Source organism: Triticum dicoccoides, chromosome 3B (assembly GCF_002162155.2).
Source record: "Triticum dicoccoides isolate Atlit2015 ecotype Zavitan chromosome 3B, WEW_v2.0, whole genome shotgun sequence".
Taxonomy (NCBI): Eukaryota; Viridiplantae; Streptophyta; class Magnoliopsida; order Poales; family Poaceae; genus Triticum; species Triticum dicoccoides.
This window is the reverse complement of record NC_041385.1, coordinates 434,932,614-434,944,176: the sequence shown is the minus strand read 5'-3', so window position 1 is coordinate 434,944,176 and position 11,563 is coordinate 434,932,614. Positions and strand designations below refer to the sequence as shown.

Here is an 11,563-nt window from a genome sequence, read left to right as displayed (position 1 = left end):
AAGCATAATACAAACCCTGAATGAACTCGCAAAAACACCTAAAAACATAGCAAGATACCTCCTGCCGGGAGGGTACGTGTTCTTATCCGACACCTATAAATACAAGTAGCGTAGGCATATGGTTTCAGAGAAAGAAAACGTGACACCATTTACTACGCACCACCTTCCTCGCAAATAAAAATTAACTATACCACAGCGATGGCCGCACTGACACATACAAATCGAGAAAAAGAAAACAACGCCAATGTGACACCAAGCTCATCCAACCAAGGGTTCACCTTCATCATTAAAATGAAAAATTATGCGGCAACGCTACGTACCGGCAGATCCGCAGCTGCTCCTTGCCATTCTTAAATTAGTGCCGCTCCTTGCCATTCTCAAATTAGGGCATCTTCAGCCGTTGCCCCCCAAGACGCATACAAATCGTCCTCTGGGGGCAAGCCGGCGATACACTCGGCGCTGGAGCGGTTTTGCGCTCAGTCGTCGCCCCCAGGCGTCGAAATTGGTCCACTTTGCAGCCCAATTTCGACGAATAAACGGTTCATATGGACGAGAATAAGCCCATATTCGGCGTGGTTTCGCCGTGTCTCGGCGTTCAATTATCAACATAATTATTCCTTATCACATATTTCATCACAGAAAAATCAAATACTTCAACAAAATACTACAACAACAAATAGTTCAATACAAATTATATAGTTCAACAAATAAAAACTCGTATTTCATCACGCGGCGTCCCCCTTGAGCCTTCATAGGTGCTCAATCAGATCTTTCTGCAGTTGATGATGCACCTGTGGGTCTCGGATCTCCTGACGCATACTGAGATAGGTAGTTCAAGTTGCCGGTAGCTGGTGATCAACTTCGGCTAGAGGACCCTGCCTGTAGTATGGTTCAGTGTCAAACACTGGGTCTTCTTGCTCGCTCTCGATGATCATGTTGTGCAAGATGAAAAAGCAAGTCATGATCTCCCACATTTGATCTTTCGACCAGGTCTGAGCGGGGTACCGAACAACAGCGAATCGAGATTGGAGCACACCAAAAGCCCGCTCGACATCCTTCCTGCAAGCCTCCTGAAGCTTCGCAAACCAGGCGTTCTGGCCTCCTGCCACAGGGTTTGAGATCGTCTTCACAAATGTCGACCATCTCGGATAGATGCCGTCAGCTAGATAGTACCCCTTGTTGTATTGGTGCCCATTGATCTCGAAGTTCACCGGAGGAGAATGGCCCTCAACGAGCTTGGCAAAAACAGGAGAGCACTGCAACATGTTGATGTCATTGTGAGTTCCTGGCAATACCAAAGAAGGAGTGCCAAATCCAGAGGTCCTGTGTGGCTACCGCCTCAAGCACCACACTGCAACCGCCTTTGGCGCCTTTGTACATCCCCTGTCAACCAAATGGGCAGTTCTTCCATTGCCAATGCATGCAGTCGATGCTTCCAAGCATCCCAGGAAATCCTCTTGCTGCATTCTGGGCTAGGATCCGAGCAGTGTCTTCCGCATTGGGTGTTCTCAAGTATTGTGGCCCAAACACTGCCACCACTGCCCGACAGAACTTGTAGAAACACTCTATGCTGGTGGACTCGGCCATGCGCCCATAGTCGTCGAGTGAATCACTGGAAGCTCCATATGCAAGCATCCTCATCGCTGTCGTGCACTTCTGGATGGAGGTGAATCCAAGAGCTCCAGTGCAATCCATCTTGCATTTGAAGTAGTTGTCGAACTCCCGGATGGAATTCACAATCCTGAGGAAGAGCTTTCGGCTCATCCGATAACGGCGCCGAAATGTTCTCTCGCCATGAAGTGGAGCATCGGCGAAGTAGTCGGAGTAGAGCATGCAGTAGCCTTGCAGACGATGCCGGTTCTTTGCTTTCACCCGCCCCGGCGCCGAGCCACCTCGACGCGGCTTTTCATTGCTCGCCAGCAGCTGGGCGAGGGCGGCGAGCACCATCAGATGCTCTTCTTCCTGGACGTCGGCCGCGGCTTCCTCCTCCAGCAGCGCGGCGAGCTCTTCCTCCTCATCTGAGTCCATCGCCGAGACAGTCAAAACGCCGAACACCTTGCGCTCGGTGGGCGTGTACCCGTCGTTAAACCGCGCCTCCGCGGCCGGAAACGCCCAGCTGCTGCGGGAGGGGCTGCCGCGGCGAAGCGCTGCTATTTTCCGGCGGGGAATGGCTATCTAGCGGAGTAGGCCGGCGGCCGTCGCCGGGATATAGCTAGTGGTGGCCGAGGGCGCGGGGGGTGCGAGGCGAGTCGGGGGAAGAAAACCTTGACTTTTCCCCTGTCGGTGTGGGCCAAGCGTGCTTTTCCCTAGCGCCGGAGCCCCCAACGGCTCCCCAGCGCGCCGGGTTCGACCTGTGACCGCCGGGCGAAAAAAAGGTCCGAACCGGCGATTTTCGGCGTCCTGAGGGCGCGACTGGGCCGTTTTTTCGGCGCCGGCGCCGAAAAAAAGGCCTGGAAAGGCCTGTTGGGGGCACGGCTGGAGATGCCCTTAGTGCGACACTGTTTTGCATAAAAAGCAAGTCATTTTGCTTAGTAAATGCATCTCTTTTCATCCATTTTAATGACAAGTATTTCTGGACGAAGGGGTCCACAACATTAGCTTTTTGTCAAGTGAGAGCGTGAGACAAGTGCACTGCACTGCATGCACAAAACATTGCCTGTCCAACCAAAGACTTACGTTTAATTTTTCTCATATCATTTTGAATGGCTCGTAAGTCTTGAATCAATATTCTGATTTCAAAAGTTTGTATATATTTGAACTCATGTCACAAAGACGTTCAAAACAAGACTGATTTTTGATACTTTTTAATTGAGTTTAAAATTCATGAAACATGTTTCATATATTTCACTCTGTTGAAATCTTTTGAAGGAAACAATTATAATCAGTTTCACAAGTTCACATTTCAGTTTCGTATATTCTTTTCAATTTCAGAAGCTACATTTCACTTTGCACTAGCTTATTTCACACAAAAAATCACATCTCTTTCAATTACACATTTTTAAATAACACATTTCACTCAATTAAAATAAACCGCCGCTACACATTTTCATATAATTAGTTTCACATATTGACATTACATTTCACTTTTCACTGGCTTATTTCACAAAAGTCACATCTATTTCAATTGCACATTTTTGTAAAAACCTATTTCACTCTTTTGAAGAAAATGTTGCACATTTTCTAAAAGTTGTTTTCACATGTTAACATTACGTTTCACTTTCCGTTGACTCGTTTCACACAATCACATCTATTTCAATTACAAATTTTTATAGTAACATATTTCACTCTTTTAAAATAAACTGTTACACATTATCAAATAATCAGTTTCACATGCCGACATTACATTTCACTTTTCACCGACTTGCTTCACAAAAATCACATCTGCTTCAATCGCACATTTTTGTAGCAACATCTTTCACACTTTTGAATTAAACTGTTATACATTTTCAAAAAAAATCAATTTCCCATGTTCACATTACATTTCACTTTTCCACTGGCTTGTTTCAAAAAAGACAAATCTATTTCGATTGCACATTTTTGAAATAACATATTTCACTCTTTTGAAATAAACTATTACATATTTCCAAATATCATTTTCACAAATTGACATTTCATAATAACATATTTCACTTTTTTCAAACTAGTCAAAATGTATCCAAGATTGCTCTTGTTCTAAAGGTCTTTGCGCCCGAAATTCAAATATATAAAAAGTTTCAAAACCGAGCTTATAGTTTAAAAGATATGAGTGATTTAAATTGTCTAAGATAAAAGAAAGTCTATGGATTTGTTTGGGAGAGAGAAATGATGTCGCATGCATACTACATTCACAAAAACTAGTACTATGGGCCATCAAATTGATACACTAAAATCTAGTACTATGGGCCATCAAAGTCAAACTGTGTCAACTTTGATTAAGTTTATATTTTCTACTCCCTCTGTAAACTAATATAAGAGCGTTTAGTTTACTATATTAGTATTCTAAACGCTCTTATATTAGTTTACGGAGGGAGTAGCTTGCAAAAACATCTTGCATTATGCATTATGGTACGGAGGGAGTACATATCTGTACGCCATAGCACGAATCACTGGCAAAAACCAGTGGTGTGAGATGTACTGGCAGGTACCGTTAACGCGCAAAGTGACTTTCTGGCTTCATCATACGACAGAGCCTTTTTATTCACCACGGCCACAGTCTCCTGCATCAGTGGCCTTGATCAGCTCCGCACTCACATAAACATACACACGCACATACAGTCAGCAATGTGCAGAGTTGATTCCCGCAGGATCAAGAAATGCATTCAAAACACACATGAAAACGTGTATCAGCACAGTATATACCTCGCCAACGAACCAGTTCCAACTAAAACACAGCGTGTAAAACGTATCCAAACCAAACGGAATGCGCGGAAGGAGAAGCTTGTTCGCCGCCAGCTAGGCCCCGGGCACGGCGTCCTTCATCCGATCGTACCCTTGTCCCTGCCCGTGGTAGCCCGTCGCGTGGCCACCCGCGCCGGCGAACCGGCCACGCCCACGGGCGTAGCCCACCCGACGCGCGCCCACCGGGTGCCGCCCCGTCAGGCGCCGGTGCGCCCACGTGCTCGCTCTCAGCGCGAACACCGTGAGGCTACAGCCAAACAGCAAGGCGCCCCCCGAGACGATGGCCACCACTGCCACCGGCGCCCAGAGAGGGCTGGTGAGGAGCAAGAGCGGGGCGAGGACGACGAGGACGACGAGCACGACTGACGCGACGGTGAGCGTGACGCCGGTGAGGACCAGGAGGGCGGCCAAGGTGACGGCGAGGGCTAGGTAGACGAGGAGCTGGGCGTTGGATGGATGGACGCGCCGGCGGGACGAGTAGGACGCTTGGCCGCTCCGGAGCCGGGCCGGACGAGCAACGACCGGCAACGAGCTTCCCGGCTGATCTGCCATGGCACGAGCCGCAAGATGGATGGGAAGATAGAATTGCTGGTGAGGAGATGGCGGGGAGGAGTTGAAGTGTGCGTGCTTGTTGGGAACGACGTGTGCCAGCAGGCCAGCGTGTAAGGCATGCACGGCGACGTGTGGCGCCCCGGCACCGATGAGCACAGTGCAACTAAAACAAGCTTTCGTTGCTTTGCTGGAGCAAGACACTGGACATACACACACCAATTGAACAGTCTTCTGCTGAGTTTATCCGTATCCATCCTACTGAAATTTCGGAACTGAAATTTCTGATAATTTACATGTGGTTGACTTTGCTCTGGTCCACAGCTTTAAGGCCCCTTTGATTTGCAGAAATTTTAAAACACAGAAACAAGAAAAAGCAAAAAATAGAATGTCATGGCATCCTGATTAAGACAAGAATTCAGGGTATTTGGTTGTGCACATGAAAACTATAGGATTATTCACAAAGATTGGAGTGAAATTTTCGTGTGGAATAGTATAAATGATTCCTAAGGGGGAAAAACCATATGGATTGTAATCTTTCGAATCAAACAACACACGTAGTAGGAAAAATTCCCAGGGTTAGAATCCTCCAAAATGCTTTTGACAACCCTTTGAATCGAAGAGCCCTTAGAGATGTTGGAAGCGGAAAACTGTGACACTGTACACGCTGTTAAGTTGTTCCATCATTATGCCGTCGTTTTAGCTCATCAAAAGCACCTAAGCTCTGAGCGGTGAACCCGCCTGTAAACTAAGATCATGGCAAAGATAATACCGCAGGTTATTTTCCTAGGAGTAGTATGTAAAAGACCTAAAACCGTCCTATGTACGAACAAACATTTCCTTTACCTGATGAACCCGGAACGCGAACCTGACACCCTGATGGAGCAGCACTTCACTGTTCTGCTCTTTTAGACGTTTGAAGAGTGCTGTTTCCCTGGTGTGATCTTTGTTGATGCCTCTTAAACCATCAATCTCCGAGACCACCCGCGTCATGTACTGCTTTGCGAGGTTGACGCACGCCAACTTGACCTGCGGGAAATCACATCACAACGCATGCGAGAATTCAGACGATAATGTCAGCTTAGGTACGCACCCACAATGCTATTAGAGTAACAGCTCAAAAAAGGAGTTGGTGAAAATGCACCTTCACAATTAAACCTGCGTCTGACATCCAGCCAACTGGAATGTCTTGCTCCTTGTACCGTGAGATGAGATTGTTCTTCGTGTCGGCGGCATCCCTATCTTGCAGGAACTTGTGGACGCTCTTCTCTGTTCTGAGAAGTGGAATAATAAACAGGACAGGGGAATTTTACTCAGCGCACTGGTGCATCTAGGCACTCAAGTTACCCAGCCATGAGACAGGAAGACATACTTCTCGAAGAGGGAGTACATCTTGCCGAGCGCTGCGTCGCGGTGGAGCGCGCGGTCATCGACGAAGGACGAGATCTGCTTCTCTAGTTGCAGAAGGCCCTGGTACCTGGCAGCGGCGTCTCGCAATGTGTCTGCTCTTTTCTCCGGCCAGTCGAAGTGCTTCAAGACTGCTTGTTCATCCACCTGAAGAATAATAGTACTATGTTCATCGACTTCTGGTCAATCAGGGAGACGTTTCCGAGCAAAAGAACGAGCGGACACTCACCAAGAAGGAGAGCTCTTCGTCGAGCCATGTCACAAACGCCACGACGTCCTCGATGCTCGCGAAGGTCGCCTCCCGGACCTCGGCGACCAAGGTGCGCACGAAGTCCCCTTGGGTCTCCACATCGGCTTGAACCTACAAGGCCGGCTACAATTAATGTACTCTGCTCTGTGGTGGTAATTAATAAGCACGCAAATTTGTTGCTGCGCTTGATCAAAGAGGAGCTAGGAAACGGCGCATTATTTCGTACTCACGGCAAGGAGATGGGGGGAGTTCTTGGTGATCTCCCCGATTAAGTCGCTCTTGGGAGCCGTTGACCCGCCGGACGCCTTGGGGCCTCGGGAGCCAGCCTGCCTGGCCTCGCCGCGCCTGGTCAGGGACTGGTAGAACTCCACGATCTCGGGCGCGCGGCGCATTCTTTCGCCACCGCCGCCCACAGCCACAGGCGGACGGCCCTTGCCGGGCATTTTCATAGACGGCGGCGGCGGGACAGGACCTCCAGGCAGCCGCGGAGGAGGCCCAGGTGGCGGTGGAATGCCTGGCGGGCGTGGCGGGCCGGTCAACGACGGGCTGCTGGTAGGTGCGGCGGGGACGGTCGGCTTGGTCCGCCTCGGCGGCGGCTTCGGCTTCCTCGGAGCTCTCTTGTGGGAGGCAAGCCGCTCCTCCATCGTCTCCTCGTTCCTGAAAACTTCGCGTGGTGTTCTTGCACACGAAGCAGTTGAACGTCTCCGCTGTCACCCTCACCCTCACCCTACCGGTCACATGCTGCCGTGTTAATTTGCAAACGCGGATTAGCTTGACTTTTGCGATCACGTATGGAGCCGGAGTTGTATCCACTGTTAAAAAAATATTTTTATTTATTTATGCGGAAAAAACAATTAATTAACCGAATAGATGGCATTATTGTACTCATGCACTGCTCGAGTTTGATCTGTTCCGACGAAAGGATTAGGTGGTCAGATCACTAATTCAGTAGACAGTTACAATCAAACCCAATAAGCTACGCGGAAGGGGTGAATGCGCGTGCTATCCACGTCAGCGGACGTCTACTGTAAGTGGCAGCCAATGGCAAGAGAACTTTGCGCTGGTCAATTGGATGTAGCAGGGCATTTTGTCTCTCGCAGTCCAAGTCGTATTAGGTACGACACAAAAGGGATCGGCAGTTTGCTTTCTTGGCTGCTCCACGTTGTTCGTTTCTTGCAGAAGAAAGAGAGGTTGGCCAGCCCCGTTCCCCATCCGCCCGTTCCTCTCCCTCGGCCGCCGCCAGCACCGCCAACGGTGACCTCCCCCACGGCTGACGCCCCCACCCCCTTCTCTCATCCCCTTACCTTCTCCTCATCATCATCAACCTCCTTCCCCTCCCCCTCGCCCCAGATCGAGGACAGGTCCGAATCCGGCGCGCCCACAACACTGCTTCGGCTAGAGCAAGGTGCTCTGGCCCTGGTGCTGCAGCCATGGACAAGGTGCCCTCCCATCTCTTCTCTCTGTGTGAGTTAGATGGTGGGAAATGATAACTACATCAAGAGCTACCACGATGCCATCCTCGACACCAGCAATCAGACAGCGGCGATCGCCCCTTCCCGCTTCTCCTCAATCGCGTCCATTTTTCCCTGCTACTCCGTTGAGGAGGTCATCACCGTCTACGAAGATACCAACCTCTACAAGTCATGGCTCCAAGTACGTAGTTGACGCAGACGCACAAATCCCGCCCTTTTGGATTCTCTGTTTTTCTTCCAATTTGACTATGGTTGTTCTGAGTCTCTGTCTATGTTTCTCTTCTTCTGCAGGGAGTGAACGTGGTGTACAGGAGAAGGAACTTGAGGAGCAGTGGGCCAGGAGGTCTGACCCTCCCCTACGTCCCCATGGCCAATTTTCTTTTGGAGAGCTCCCCTTTATTCTTGTGAACTGCACATAAATTTATTTATTTGGACATGCTCAGTGGTCGTTGACAAGCAGAAATCTGAGGTTGCGGCAGAATATGTTTTGAAAAATGCATCAGGCAGAACTCTCAAAGATAAGGAGTTAAAGACAACAATGCTCAAAGATTTGTTGTGGGTTCTACAACCTATTTGTTTTCTGCTTTTCAATTATGATTTTTGCCATTTACTTTTAGACTCATCCTCATTCTCTATCTAAATATGTGGTGCCAATGAAATCAGATTTGTTCTCTGGCTGATTGTGCGGATGAATTTGATGTCGAGAATGTCCGTTCTATTGGCGAAAAGACCCCCGTTATTGTGATATTTCTAAGCACACCAGCAAGAAACTTTCAAGGTCCTTATTTTAACCATGAGTTGCATCATCTCAAAATGCAGGTGTGTACCAGGAATTCTACTTTGTTATTCCTTTTTAATAAGCACAATATGGTGGTAGTGATGGTTACTGGCCTTTGGAAATGAGATTATCAAAATGTTTCGCCAACTGATACACGGTTTTCCATCATTGCTGCAGTTGCACTCCTAGCTTGATAATACATAGTGATCCCTTTATAGTCTTTATTGTTGACATGGCCAAGTTTATCTTGAAGGAAGTATAGATGGCACCTCTATGACACATTTTTGCTGACTTAATTCAAGCTATCCTGCTGGACTAACATCATACATGCAGAATGCCAAAAGGCTTTTGGCAGATTTGTAAGTGCATCTAGTGCCCCATAGTGATTTTGGTGTATTGAAGACTTATAGGTTAAGGGACTAATGTTTTATGAGTGTACACATGCCATATAAGTCTCTGAGGAGTTTGATAAAACCGATGAATGTCGACCCCTACAAATGAATGTCTTCAGTTGAAGACTTTGGTTTTCTTGAAGACTTTGAAATTGAAGAAATTGGTGTGACCTTGAAGATATTGATATTGATGCGAGGACTATGAAGCGTGAATACTTTTGTTTTCGTAGTTTCATTTTCCTTTCTTGAGTCATAGGAAACACCGTACTGTTAGAGGGGGTCGAGGTAAAACTAAGGAAAGATTTCCAAGTGATGCTCATCTCAAAGCCTATACACATACCCAATCCTTCGAGTGAAGCCATTGGAAATCTCTTGCAGTTCGGTCAATTTCTTTAGTGACAGAGACAAAGATCTTTTGGTCTCTAAGGAATTTGTTCTGACTGAGGAGTTAGGAATTCACCAGTGCGAATTGCCTACTGTGAGGATCATGATAGCCCTGAGGAATTTGAGAGCTCAAATTTTCGACCGTTGTTGTGCTTCACGCTAGTTGCCCCAAATATCTTATGCACATAACGGTCATATCATTACGGGCATTTATGTCTTATCATGTCGGGCTGCTCCCCGGCTATAAATAGCCGCCCCTTCAACCACTAGCTGGTTGGCTGCTCCGAGAGATAGACTGACACTTGTCATTTAGAGCATCCCATCCTCCGAGGAATTTGAGATAAAATCATCAGTGAGGAAAAACCCAAAACCCCAACACCTAAAACACAAAGTGATTGAGCATAACTGAAAAGATTGTTCCTGTGTGGAACCGACGCTTGTTACCTTTGAAGACTGTGCATATACCAGACGGTTAGGCGTCATGGTCTAGAGCATTCAAGAGGAATTGTGGATTGCCGGGTGACCAAGTCTGTGAAGGTTTGGAAGTCACCTTGAAGACTTACCATGAGTGATTGGGTGAGGTTTGTGTGACCTTAGCTCAAGGAGAATACGGTAAGGACTGTGTGTCCTTTGGTTTAAATACCAAGCCGCTCCAGCCAGACGTACAACTCTCACAACAGTTGGAACTGATCTACCAAATCACTGTCTTCACCGAGCTACTGGTTCTATTTCCTCAACCCCTTCGTTTCCTCACATACTTGCTATTGAACTTGATCATTACTGTTTGAAGACTTTGACTGAAGACTTTCTCAATTTCCTCAACTCTATTTCTTCAGTCACCTTGTCTTCTACCTGCTTTATCCTGTTTACACGCTACATGCGCTCTGTGTATGCTTCATTTCATCATGATGACTATGCTACTGCTTTGTTATGCATGCACCTGAGTACTTTATTCACTGCTTGTATTTTTTCACTTAGCAAATTCCTCAAGTTGTATTCCTCAGTGAGGAATTTGTAAAAATTGCCTATTCACCCCCTTCTAGTCGATATAACACACTCTCAATTGGTATCAGAGCAAGGTACTCCTTGTTCTGTGTGATTTTGGTTTAGCCACCTAGAGTTCTAGTTATGTCGACTGCAGGTATGATCAATGTCTCGACTGGGTGTCCTACCTACGATGGGACGGACTACCCCTACTGGAAGAACAAGATGCGCATGCATCTTGAGGTAATTGACAACGATCTCTGATATGTTGTGGAAAATGGCATTCCATCCATCACTCCCTCTGTGAACGATGCTGATGTGAAGAGATTCAAGCAACTCAACTCTCAAGCGAAGAATATCATATGTGGTTATCTGAGGAAAGGACAGTATGACAGAGTGAGTGCTTTGGAGACTGCAAAGCTTATCTGGGATAGGCTGTCCAAGGTCAATGAAGGAGTCTCAACCCAACGTGATTCTCGAGTTAACGTTCTTCACAATCTCTTCAACCTCTTCAAAGACTCGACAACAAAAATGTTCAGCAAACTTTCGACCGTCTCATCGATATCTCCAATGAGCTTCAAGCACTTGGCGCCACTGACATCACCGACCATGAGGTGGTGAAGAAATTGCTAAGATCTCTTGATTCCTCATTCGGTACACTAGCACTGATGATTCAAGAACGTGGAGACTACAAGTCACTAGATCCTGCTAATATCCTTGAGAGATTGAACACTCATGAATTCCAACTAGCTGAGAAGAGAGGCCTCTACGGGCCAAGCTATGGAAGATCACGCGCGCTGAAGGCCAAGGCAATTTCATCATCTGAAGGGGAAGATTCTGACAGCAGCCTGGTGATCCTGAAGAACTAAGTCAGGAGCTTGCAATGCTTGTGAGGAAATTCCAGAAGTTCCCAAGACGTGGCCGTTTTGGAAAATCATCAAGAGGTGATGACATGAGATCAGATTCTTCA

At 47.3% G+C, this 11,563-nt stretch overlaps 2 protein-coding genes across 4 annotated transcripts; both read right to left on the bottom strand.

Moving 5' to 3' along the window:
• Positions 1 to 4,053: 4,053 nt before the first annotated feature.
• Positions 4,054 to 7,311, bottom strand: LOC119276376 (protein CHUP1, chloroplastic-like). 3 transcript variants are annotated; one of them, XM_037557430.1, is made up of 6 exons: positions 6,814 to 7,311; positions 6,563 to 6,694; positions 6,299 to 6,480; positions 6,071 to 6,200; positions 5,773 to 5,955; positions 4,054 to 4,196 (listed from the first exon to the last, which is right to left on the bottom strand). In XM_037557430.1, the coding sequence occupies exons 1-6, from the start codon at positions 7,225 to 7,227 to the stop codon at positions 4,083 to 4,085; spliced, it is 1,155 nt and encodes a 384-aa protein (XP_037413327.1). In that variant the 5' UTR covers positions 7,228 to 7,311; the 3' UTR covers positions 4,054 to 4,082. The 3 variants fall into 3 exon arrangements, with proteins under 3 accessions (XP_037413327.1, XP_037413329.1, XP_037413328.1); XM_037557432.1 differs by lacking the exon at positions 4,054 to 4,196 and adding an exon at positions 5,452 to 5,667 and having other exon boundaries at positions 6,814 to 7,310; XM_037557431.1 differs by lacking the exon at positions 4,054 to 4,196 and adding an exon at positions 5,452 to 5,674 and having other exon boundaries at positions 6,814 to 7,308.
• On the bottom strand, positions 4,203 to 5,323 carry LOC119276378 (oleosin-like). The gene has a single exon (XM_037557433.1). It carries the CDS (start codon positions 4,927 to 4,929, stop codon positions 4,432 to 4,434), a length of 498 nt encoding a protein of 165 aa, XP_037413330.1. The 5' UTR covers positions 4,930 to 5,323; the 3' UTR covers positions 4,203 to 4,431.
• Positions 7,312 to 11,563: the final 4,252 nt, after the last annotated feature.

Excerpts from the sequence above, each read along its gene's own strand:
- LOC119276378 (XM_037557433.1), bottom strand. The coding sequence starts at position 4,929 with ATGGCAGATCAGCCGGGAAGCTCGTTGCCGGTCGTTGCTCGTCCGGCC.
- LOC119276376 (XM_037557430.1), bottom strand. The coding sequence starts at position 7,227 with ATGGAGGAGCGGCTTGCCTCCCACAAGAGAGCTCCGAGGAAGCCGAAG. Across the intron at positions 5,956-6,070 it reads ACGCAGGTTTAATTGTGAAG|GTCAAGTTGGCGTGCGTCAA; the intron begins GTGCATTTTCAC and ends GATTTCCCGCAG. Across the intron at positions 4,197-5,772 it reads TCGCGTTCCGGGTTCATCAG|GAGACTGTGGCCGTGGTGAA; the intron begins GTAAAGGAAATG and ends CCACTGATGCAG.